Below are 12223 nucleotides of genomic sequence, written 5' to 3' on the forward strand. Positions count from 1 at the left end.
GTCTAAATTGATATGTATTGTAGGTATAGACTCCACACCAGATTTCAAAGACTTAGTACAAAAACTATGTAAAATATCTCATTAATTTTTATAATGATTAAATGTTGAAACAATATTTTGGATATATTGAGCTAAGTAAAACAATATTAAAATTAATCTGTGTCTTTTTGGTGTGTGTGTTTTTTAATTCTTTCTTGTTTAAAGTATTACATAAGTCTCCATTTCCCCCCATTGACCTCTCCCCGGCTGTCCCCATCCCCCAGCACGTGCCCTCACACCCTTCCTCATCTATGTCCATTGGTTATGCTCATATGCATGCATACAAGTCCTTTGGTTGATCTCTTATCCCCTCACCTGCAGTCTTTCCTCATAGGTTGGACAGTCTGTTCAATGCTTCTATGACTCTGGTTCCATTTATATTGTTCATTATATTCTCACAGAAAGAGAAACTTAAAAAACAATCTCATTTATCATTGCAACAACAAATACTAAGATTGCTAGAAATACTACCATTTGCAACAGCATGGATGGACAGACCCTCCTGGAGAGCATTATGCTAAGCGAAATAAGTCAATCAGAGAAAGATAAATATCACATGATCTCACTCATTTGTGGAATCTAATGAACAACATAAATTGATGAACAAAACAGACCCAGAGACAGAGAAGTATCGATCAGACCGTCAAACCTCAGAGGGAAGGTAGGGGAGGGTGGGGGTAACGGGGAGAGATCAACCAAAGGACTTGTATGCATGCATATAAGCCTAACAAATGGACATAGATACCAGGGAGGTGAGGGCATGAGTCAGGGGGGGGGGGGGGGAGGTAAGGGGGGAATCAGGACACATATGTAATACCTTAATCAATAAAGAAAATAAAAAATTTAAAAATTAAAAAAAGATACCTGGGAATAAATTTAACCAAGAAGGTAAAGGACCTGTACTCAGAAAATCACAGGATGCTGAAAAAAAAGATAGAGAAAGACATAAACAAATGAAAGAATATACTGTGTTCAGATTGACAGAATCAACGTCATTAAAATGTCCATACTACACAAAGCCATCTGTAGATTCAATGCAATCCCCATTAAAATACCAATGGCATACTTCAAAGACATTGAACAAAATCTCCAAAAATTCATCTGGAATAAAAAAAGACCCCGAATAGCTGCAGCAATCTTGAGAAAGAAGAACAAAGTTGGAGAGATCACAATAGCAGATATCAAGCTATACTACAAAGCCACTGTTCTCAAAACTGCCTGGTACTGGCATAAGAATAGACATATAGCCGAAACCGGTTTGGCTCAGTGGATAGAGCGTCAGCCTGCGGATTGAAGGGTCCCAGGTTCGATTCCAGTCAAGGGCATGTACCTGGGTTGCGGGCATATCCCCAGTAGGAGATGTGCAGGAGGCAGCTGGTCGATGTTTCTCTCTCATCGATGTTTCTAACTCTCTATCTCTCTCCCTTCCTCTCTGTAAAAAATCAATAAAATATATTTAAAAAAAAAAAAAAAAGAATAGACATATAGACCAGTGGAACAGAACAGAGAACCCAGAGATTGACCCAAGCCATTATGCTCAATTAATATTTGACAAAGGAGGCAAGAGCATACAGTGGAATCAGGACAGTCTCTTCAATAAATGGTGTTGGGAAAATTGGTCAGATACATGCAAAAAAATGAAACTAGACCACCAACTTACATCATACACAAAAATAAACTCAAAATGGATAAAGGACTTAAATGTAAGATGCGAAACCATAAAAATCCTAGAAGAAGCCATGGGCAGCAAAATAGCAGACATTTGTCATAGCAATATCTTTAACGATACAACTCCTGCGACAATGAAAACTACAGAGAAGATAAACAAATGGGACTACATCAAAATAAAAAGCTTCTTCACAGTGAAAGAAACCATCAACAAAACAACAAGAAAGCCCACTGCATGTGAGAGCATATTTGCTAATGTTATCTCTGATAAGGGTTCGATCTCCAAAATTTATAGGGTACTCATACAACTTAACAGACGGAAGATAACAATCCAATAAAAAAAGGGGCAAAGGACCTATTAGACACTTTTTTGAAAGAAGACATCTTTTTGGTGTGTGTTTTTTAATATATTTTTAGTGACTTCAGAGAGGAAGAAAGAGGGAGAAAGAAATAGGAACATCAATGAGAGAGAATCATTGACTGGCTGCCTCCTACACATGGGCTACGGGGGACGGAGCCCACAACCCAGGCATGTGCCCTGATTGGGAATCAAACCATGACCTCCTGGTTCATAGGTCAATGCTCAACCTCTGAGCCACACTGGTGGGGCTCTTACTGTTTGTTTAATGTGGCTACTAGAAAAAGTAGTTACATAAGAGGTCACATTTATTTCTATTAGACCACACTGCTCTAAACTCTAGATGAAAATGATAAACCCCTGTGAATATTAATACTTGAATATCCCACAAGTACTTTCTAAAACTAGACTCTATCTTTCCAACTTTCAATCGCCACCCTGTCCTTCTGTTCCCACCCCGTTTCCTGTTTTACTCAATTAGTTAAAGGCAACACAATTCACTCAGTGACCAGCCAGGGAAATTGAAAAGCACATTCTTCTTTATCGGTCACATTCCTATATTCATTGTATATTATAATTTTACCTTTTAAATATAATATACATCTGTAAACCTCTTTTGAACCTCATTATGAATAGCCTAGTTCAAAATGCCATCATCTCTCGCCTATATAAATGTTTCAGTGCCCATTCTATCTCCATGATTTTACATGATACCTACCCCGACAAGGCTGTAAAGTATTTATTTAAAAAAACAAATAGTTGGATGAACATATGGATGAAATAGTTTATGTGATTAAAGATGATAAGGAGCAGCATATTTAAAAGTCAGTAACAAAATGTGTTTGCATAGTTGATGGTGAAGGCAACTGAGATCTTTGTTAGGCACAGTAGGTCCAAGTTTGTTTTTGAGGTCGGGCTACCTCTCCTTTCATCTTTTCACTTTTTAATACAGGAAAATATTTTCAGTTATCATTCTTCCAGGACTGGCTCTTCATCTGCAATCCAGTGATATCCCTAAAGTCAAAAACCTATTTGTTGAATCCATTGTCATTTCCACAGAGGACTACTGAATTCTGAAACTGCTTCAACACTTAAGGTAGGCATATGAAACAGAAGACTTGCAGGCTCACTGACTTGCGGGAAAATATCTACTTTGAGCCTGTCCAGTATTGCTTAAATTGTTGTTTCCCTGACCAACTGTTCATGCAAAAGACGTGAGGAATGCCATAAAAGGTGCTGTGGGGAAATGGAAGAAGGGAGTAAAAGAGAGCAGGGATTTAAAAGCCGATTAGCTGCTTTATAGCAAAACCCAGAGAAAGTGAGCACTTACAGGAATGTGGGTTTTATCCCTCTAAGAATTCTAGTTAGCCCACCAGGAATTAACCTTGACCCTTTTACTGTAATTAGGCCCCTGGGCGCAATGACCCTTCCAGAGAACATTCAGAGACTTTTAGTTTGTTTAGACATCTGGTGGGGGTGGAACTTCCTGTTTGTTCAGAGAGCAACAAAAAGCCTGGTTGCTCTGAGGAAGGCTTGAGACCAGACCAACTACAGGGAGCCAGGCACCATACAGCCTGGTCTCCTCAGGTCCCTTCTCCCAGCAGCATGGAGAAGAACAAACTCCATCCAAGTCTTATTGTCCTTTTCCTGGTCTTCCTGCCTGCAGATGCCTCAGTTTCTGGACAACCGTGAGTTTCCCATAGAGCATAAACTTAAAGAGTCCTTTCCTTCCTTTTTTTTTTTTTTTCTGCTTTGAATTGAAATACTCTGTCGAGTGTATATATATATATATATATATATATATATATATATATATACATACACACACACACACATATATATGTTTTAAACTCTTGCTTGGTTCATTAAAATGCATTTTTAAGAGTTAAAAAAAGAATTCTTTCCTTTATTTTAGATTCTTCTTTATATCATTCATTTGTCTTCCTTATGAAACTCTCACCTTATCTCTAAGGTCTCTTTCAATGATGATATTTTATGAATCTGGTTTATTCATTCTTTAGTTTTTCTTAACTATTTTTTTTTCAAATTCTTTGGAACTCTGAATTTCTAAATTATTCATGAATATACTAGGACTTTCTAAGGGGCATTAAAAATGGATAGTTTTAATGGAATCAGCTTTCAGATTCTCACATTCATATTGATCTGCTGGAGACCGTGCTATTTATCCTTCCTCACCTCCCCTTTCTTAATTACCCATCTTCCACGTTATGAGAGAAAAACAAATCTCTCCCTCAGTCAAATGTTGTTACTGTAGAGCATTGTACTGGAGTATAAAAATCTTCAGGGTGCCAAAGAAGGGAACAATTTAAATACTGATGTTGATTTTTGAGAAAGCAAAGGATTCTAAGGAAAGGGAAAAAATCCGTTAATAGATCATGTGGTGACAATTTTTTTGTTTCAACAAAACTGAAAGAAGACCTAAAAGAAATAAGCAGCTGACAGATGATTAGAAGCAATTCTTTCCTTTTTTAATAAATTAGTTTTGCTTTATTCTTTTTTTTAAATATATTTGTGTTAATTTCAGAGAGGAAGAAAAAGGAAGAGAGGGATAGAAACACAATGATGAGAGAGAGTCATCAATCAGCTGCCTCCTGCACGTCCCCACTGCAGATCGAGCCTGCAATCTGGACATATGTCCTGATTAGGAATCTAACTGTGACTTCCTGGTTCATAGGTCAATGCTCAACCACTGAGCCATGTCGGCTGGATGAAGCAATTCTTGATAATAGGGCACAGGGTGATTTCTAGCATCTAATGTAGAAGATTTACAAGAACTGCTAATAAGGATATAATTGTTTTATCTGTATATGCTTACTTATATATGAATAATTTTTCATGGTACATCTATACAAATCAAAAATAGCAACAGAATTAATGTTATACCTTTTTTAATTCTTGCAACAAGGAATACCTATCCATAGATACATTTAAAAAACACATCATTCTTTTAAAGATGTGCTTCAAAATTATTTTTATTTTATATCTAATATGTATGCATTATAATTTACAATATATTAATTTATTTTTATATATTTTGTTATATGAGTAAGACCTTTGAAAATAACTGAATCCAGAAGAAAATGTTCAATATTTACAACTTTAGGTCACATTACATTTAAAAGAAGAGTTAAATTTATATAGGAAAAGGGGAAAGATGTTAAATTTCTGATCATTACAACAAAAACATTTTGATTTCTTTTTTAAAAATATGTTTTAAATTTGTATTGATTTCAGAAAGGAAGAGAGAGGGATAGAAACATCAATGATGAAAGAGAGTTATCAATCAGCTGCCTCCTGAATGCCCCTTACTGTGGATCAAGCCTGGAAACCCGGGCATATGCCTTGACCAGGAATTGAACTGTGACCTCCTGGTTCATGGGTCGACACTCAACCACTGAGCCATACCCGCTGAGCATTGATTTATTTTTAAAATAAGTTATATTGGGTATATTATTTCTATGATATTTAAAATTCCATGAAAAACTTATACAAAAATATGTTTTATCTTAAAATATCATCATAAAGCCCAGCAGCTGTGGCACAGTAGTTGAGCGTAGACCTATGAATCAAGAGGTCATGGTTAGATTCCTGGTCAGGGCACATGCCCAGGTTGCAGGCTCAATGTTTTCTTGAAAATATGGATTGCATGCTGTCTAAAATTATTATGAGTTCTGTAAACGAAAATCCTTGGTGAAAAAATGGTGAAAGGATTAAGCTGTAACAGTCTGGTGATAGCCAGAAGGAAAGGGGGCAGGGGGAGGTGGAAGAGGGTATTTGAAACCTGTATGGTTCTGTTAACCAATGTCACCTAATAAACTCAATTTTAAAATGTTTGAAAACTACAGGGTCAAGAAAGTATATATGAGGGTATTGGAAACGTTTCTGTTTTGCTCATGAGTTACCAAGACTCAAAAGTCAATCACTTAGAAGACCATTTTTGAGTGGAGCCATTGTCTAGCCAGGAGTTGAAAGGCAAATATTTAAAATGCAAACATCCAGGGTTATGTAACACCCTGAGATTTCATTAGTTGCTTACCACAACTGAAACTTTAAATTAATGACTCACCTGTTTTAAGTCTCAGATTCCACATCTGTAAAGTGGAAAGCAAGTACTTGCCATACCATTTTTCTCAGAGCTGTTGAAGATGATGATGATAGATAGATAGATAGATAGATAGATAGATAGATACAGATATAGATATATAGATATAATATAGATACTCAATGAAAGTTCTGTAAATTGATTGGTTTTTCAGTGTTTCACCTGAAAGCTTGCTTGCTTTCTACAAAAATCCTAATGTAAAATAGATTTACAACATAAATATATAATTAGCATATTTTTTAATTTTAATTCAGATGCCTACATTTTTGGGTTTCTTAAAGGAAGGTAAACCTACTAATTTTAATCTATTTAAGGCTCACCTCAAGCAAAATGTTCACTGCCATAGCACTGGTGATGGGTAGGGGAATAATTCTCATATATACTGTTCAATAGCAAAGATTAATTTCATGCTTATCAATATGTCTTCTCTTGGTATAGAACTAATGATAGCACCCGCAATTTTTATGGAAAATATTGCTGTTGATAACAATGATTCTGTTAACCAATGTCACTTCATAAATTCAATTTAAAAATGTTTGAAAACTACAGGGTCAATAAAAGTATATATGAGGGTATTGGAAACGTTTCTGTTTTGCTCATGAGTTACCAAGACTCAAAAGTCAATCACTTAGAAGACCATTTTTGAGTGGAGCATTGTCTAGCCAGGAGTTGAAAGGCAAATATTTAAAATGCAAACATCCAGGGTTATGTAACACCCTATGATTTCATTAGTTGCTTACCACAACTGAAACTTTAAATTAATGACTCACTTGCTTTAAGTCTCAGATTCCACATCTGTAAAGTGGAAAGCAAATACTTGCCATACCATTTTTCTCAGAGCTATTGAAGATGATGATGATAGATAGATAGATAGATATAATATAGATACTCAATGAAAGTTCTGTAAATTGATTGGTTTTTCAGTGTCTCACCTGAAAGCTTGCTTGCTTTCTACAAAATCCTAATGTAAAATAGATTTACAACATAAATATATATAATTAGCATATTTTTTAATTTTAATTCAGATGCCTACATTTTTGGGTTTCTTAAAGGAAGGTAAACCTACTAATTTTAATCTATTTAAGGCTCACCTCAAGCAAAATGTTCACTGCCATAGCACTGGTGATGGGTAGGGGAATAATTCTCAAATTTACTGTTCAATAGTAAAGATTAATTTCATGCTTATCAATACATCTTCTCTTGGTATAGAACTAATGATAGTACCCATAATTTTTATGGAAAATATTGCGGTTGAGAACAGTGCCTCTCCTCTAATTTGACTTCCCCATTTCTAGGCAGTATATGGCGCTGGTCCCCTCCCTGCTCCACACTGAGACCCCTGAGAAGGCCTGCATCCTTCTGAGCCACCTGAATGAGACAGTGACTGTAAGTGTTTCCTTGGATTCTCTCAGGAAGAATGAGAGCCTCTTCACTAACCTGGTGGCAGAAAAGGACTTATTCCGCTGTGTCTCTTTCACTGTGAGTATGGCTGTTTGGCTTAATATACTTGTTTCTATTAGTCAGGGTCACAGAGATCCAGAATTCAGTCAAGATAAGGCTTTGAGAGGCTGGCAGGGACGTCAGAAAGGAATGAAATGTAGCGACTAAGAGTAGAAAGTAAGCAGCTATGCAGGAATTTATGAGATACCAATATTTATAAGCATATTTAAACCAACTTAATGATCAAAGAAAGTTTCTATTAGCAAAAAGAAAAGCAGCATGCACTAGACAAAGGGAAAAGGTGACTTCTTAAAATTAAATGAGAAAAATAAATTAATAAAGCAAACTAGGCCAATCTAATGATAGACAAAGATGCAAATTGACCATAACTGCCCTATGCCCAATTTGGCTAATCAGAGTGATATGCAAATTAACTGCCAACAACATGGCGGTTAATTTGCATATGTAGGCATGAAGCAGCGGAGCGAAGACTGAAAGCAGCTCCGGCCAGAGCAGCGAAGGATTGAAGGCAGCTCCAGCCGGAGTAGCGAAGGCCTGAAGGAGGTTCTGGCTGGAGCAAAGGCCTGGGTCCCGGGTGCCGGAGGAAAACTGGTGCTGGCAGCCAGGGGAAGGGAAGGCCTATTGCACGAACCTTTTTGTGCCACAGGCCTCTAGTACTCAACATAAGCCCCCAGTGGTGGGCTGACAGGAATACATCACCCCATACTCTTTCTAAGAGTGAAAGTTATAGAAATTACCATGAGCAAATATCCAGTAACTCTTCAGCGTCACCCATATATAAAATGCCCACAACCTATAGTAATAAAATACTGTAGTTTTCTTTCTCATGGGCCTAAATATGCTTTTACCTTGCCCTGTCAGCACATAAAAACTTGATCAAGTTCAGTGTATAACTGAATCAAGACTGATCTATAAGGTGATGTGAATCACATTTATGTCCTTTCTTACTGAGGTATTTTCATCCATCTTATGTCCTGTCTCCCTACTTGTAAAATAACAAAAATAATTTCTGTCCATGCCAATTTTCTGTGGTAAGAATGAGGGAGTGAAGTTAAGTAAAAGAGGCAATATCTCCAGGGAGGAGTGCAACAGGGATGGAGGAGGAAACATTGAAGACTGAATGGATTCTCCGGATCTCTCCTGTATTTCAGGTCCCAAGATCTCCATCCAGTGAAGAGGTAATGTTTCTTTCTGTCCAAGTGAAAGGAGCAACCCACGAATTCAGAAGGCAGACCACAGTGCTGGTTAAAAACCAAGAGAGCCTGGTCTTTGTCCAGACAGACAAACCTATCTACAAACCAGGACAGACAGGTACAAACAGGCCAACAGTCAGGACAACTTCAAAACGGAAAGATCCTCCCCTACGTATTCCCCAATCAAAAGTCCTGTAATACTGATTTCTTAATGGTTTGTATTAGCAGCCTATACGCCTGGTTTAAGATTTCTAGTGATAAAAAATATTTCTGTTTCAGTGAAGTTTCGTGTTGTCTCATTGGATGAAAATTTTCACCCCCTGAATGAGTTGGTGAGTCTCCTAATATCTATACAGAATCATTATTATCTGTGTAACCTGGCTGGGAGTCTGTTTTGGGTGCTGGGGGAGAATGAGGGAGTTGAGAAATCTGGTATTGAGGACAGTAATTTTTGGCATTAGAATAGTGTAAGATCTTCATTTTAAACAGTATCCCTGGTCAAGAGAGTAGTTAAGTTTTTTTGTCTTGGTACTGAACTTAGGAAATTGTCACCCAATTAAACTTAGAAAGTTCTCAATTAATCTCAAATATATACAGATATGAAATATATATATATATTTATATATATATATCAACTGTATACACATATATACTTTTGTATCTATTCCTTATTAGAAAGTAAGCTCCTTGAAAGCAGATATATTGTTCTTTTGTGCATTGCAATATTCCCAGAACCTATAATGACACACAGCACATGGTAGGCACTTAATAAATATTACTTTTTAATAATGAATAAACATTGAAAGCAGAGGAGCTATTGTCATTCTTCTTTACTCTTAGAACTACCTAAGAATTTTGTGATTCATCTTAATATTTGGGTCTGAACATAGTTACTTATAGTTCTGTTGGTATTTTACTTCTCAGCCTATAAAATTTCAAAGCAAAAGAATGTACTTCCTGGGATGCCTTACACATTTAAGTAATATTAGTAAATCCCATTTCTAATGAATGGTAAGTGCATCTATGTAGTTGTTGCTAACAGCCTATTACGTTCTTATCATTATTTATTAATTGCTTTTAAATGATTAGTTAAAAGTTCTGTAAAAGTTAACCTGTAATTATTTTATGTGTTTTACTACAGGTAAAGTTATTCTAGATAAAACTACCTTGCTTATAAATCAGAAGTGAGAATACTTGTGAACAATTCTAAACTTTATTTCTCTTTTCTCTTTCAGATTCCACTAGTATCCATTGAGGTAAGTGAAATGAATCATTCCATAATTACATGTAAAGTAATAAATTTAGGGGAAATGTTCTTATTTGAGAGATTCTTACAATATCCTTGTCATTAAGGGAGAAGCCTTCAAACTCATGTAACACAGATGGTTCTAACTCATCTCCCCTCCCCATTCCTTATGACCATCCCATTTTCCTCTTTGTGGATAACAGAGTTTCTATAGATTCCCTAAATTGTCTCTAATGCTCTAAGCTCTTTTGTAATTTTCAATTAATGCACCCATAGGACCCCAAAGGAAATCGCATCGCACAATGGCAGAAGGTCAAGTTAGAGAGTGGCCTCAAGCAATTGGCCTTTCCCCTCTCATCAGAGCCATTTCTGGGCTCCTATAAGGTGCTGGTACAGAAAGAATCAGGTGAAACGGCAGAGCACCCCTTCACCGTGGAGGAATTTGGTATGAATTATGGAAAATCATGGAATGTTTTTCTTCATATTTAAACTTACTAGGGCTTAGAATTTGAGCTTATTTTGAATCCTTTCACTTTTCCTGGGTGAGACTGGGGTTAGAGTAGAACCAATTATATACCTTACTCCCATTAAGACAATTAATGCTTTGTGAATAGGACTTTATATAACTTAGTTATATTTATAGCAATTTTTTCATCTCCAAGAAATAGAAAACATCCTTGTTTGAGTAAGGTTACAGGGGTCTGTGATGGTTCTTCGAACTGTCTCCATTTGAGCAAGGTAGATGTATTGGAGAAGAGAGCTGCCTCTTCGGGAGCCTAAACTATTGTCAGGGAAGTGTTACAAAGAACCTGAAAGTACTGATTCCCCAGAAGTTGAAAACTAATCACAAACTTCCTTTATCTCCTATCCACAGTGCTTCCCAAGTTTGAAGTGCAAGTAACAGTGCCAAAGATAATCACTATCTCAGACGAAGAGGTGAAAGTGTCAGTGTGTGGCCTGTGAGTGTTTTGGGGTTTTTTTAAATCTTTTTGAGGGAAATTATTTTTAAAAGACTCACCATTTGGGATATTTTGGGTAGTGTTTTTAGGAGCAGTGACAGCACAAATACTTGAAATACATGAGAGCATCTCACCTCTAGAACTTTCTTTTCCTGTTGCCTTCTTATTTTCCCTTCTTATTTTCTTTCACAATCTTACCAGCATTATTATAACTATCATGGCACAGGCAATTGTCCTTACAGAGACTAGGCTACAAAAGATAGTTTTTTAGATGAAAATTAAAAATTAAGAGAAAAGGCATGATAAAAGAAGACTATAGTAAGTTTCAGCATGTTGCACTGGAGAATTCTAGAAGAGAAGGGTCATTACTTGACTGTGCTCAATAATGTTTGAGCCTGCAAATGGAAAGTGCAGATTAGAGGGAAGAGACGGGAGTAAATATAATTTAGCTAAAAGAGGAAATATAAATAGGTCGGAAATGTGGATTTCCAATGTCTACTTTGATTCATTTGGCGATGTTCTTATGACAGATACACGTATGGAAAGCCAGTCCCAGGACGTGTGACCGTGAGCATGTGCAGAAAGTATTATAATCCTTCTAACTGTTTTGGTGGAGAGTCACAAGCTCTCTGTGAGAAATTAAGTCAGAAGGTAGGTGGAAAACTCTTCTAGGGACTAATGACGAAGGCATTGTTAATAAGCAGTGAGTCACAACATGGTGCTAACTCAGGAAGATAGCACCCGATAAGAGAATTCTATGCTAGGTATAATAGTTGTTTTAAAATGAGTGAGTTAGCACAGTAGGAATTATGTGTTTCTTATCATTGTCTATTATGGATGTTCTTGGTGCAGCAAACACACAGAATGATGGAAGCTGAGCCAACTTCAATAACTGGTATCCAAAGCCATCTTTGACATCCATTTGTATGAAGGAAAGAGGGGGGGGAAGCATACCTTTTAACCACCTTTTCTGGGAAGAATGTCAGTTTCATTCTTTCTATGACCAAGAACTTGTCACATGGCCCCACTTAGATACCAGTGAAGTAGAAAACACAGTTTCCAGATAGGCGGCGACTTTCTAGCCATATCTGTACACTACAGAAGGGGAGCCAGACTTTGGTGAAGGGTTAGCCGCCTATTACAATAAGATGTATCCCAAAATTTTTAGGGCATTTC

The 12223-nt window shown here is 36.7% G+C and overlaps 1 protein-coding gene across 1 annotated transcript in view; it reads left to right on the forward strand.

Annotated features, from left to right (window-relative positions):
• Window positions 1-3579: 3579 nt before the first annotated feature.
• LOC139007352 (alpha-2-macroglobulin-like) overlaps window positions 3580-12223 on the forward strand; it is a 43008-nt gene continuing 34364 nt past the window's right edge. Inside the window, exons 1-8 of the mRNA XM_070410707.1 lie at window positions 3580-3753; window positions 7484-7667; window positions 8801-8960; window positions 9122-9174; window positions 10078-10098; window positions 10365-10533; window positions 10963-11047; window positions 11578-11698. Of these exons, the coding sequence (XP_070266808.1) occupies window positions 3671-3753; window positions 7484-7667; window positions 8801-8960; window positions 9122-9174; window positions 10078-10098; window positions 10365-10533; window positions 10963-11047; window positions 11578-11698 (876 nt within the window). The 5' untranslated portion in view covers window positions 3580-3670. The remainder of the gene's footprint in view (window positions 3754-7483; window positions 7668-8800; window positions 8961-9121; window positions 9175-10077; window positions 10099-10364; window positions 10534-10962; window positions 11048-11577; window positions 11699-12223) is intronic.

The sequence above is a fragment of the Myotis yumanensis genome, unplaced genomic scaffold, assembly GCF_028538775.1.
Source record: "Myotis yumanensis isolate MYYU_CA2020_CCGP unplaced genomic scaffold, mMyoYum1.0.hap1 SCAF_3, whole genome shotgun sequence".
NCBI classification, from domain to species: domain Eukaryota; kingdom Metazoa; phylum Chordata; class Mammalia; order Chiroptera; family Vespertilionidae; genus Myotis; species Myotis yumanensis.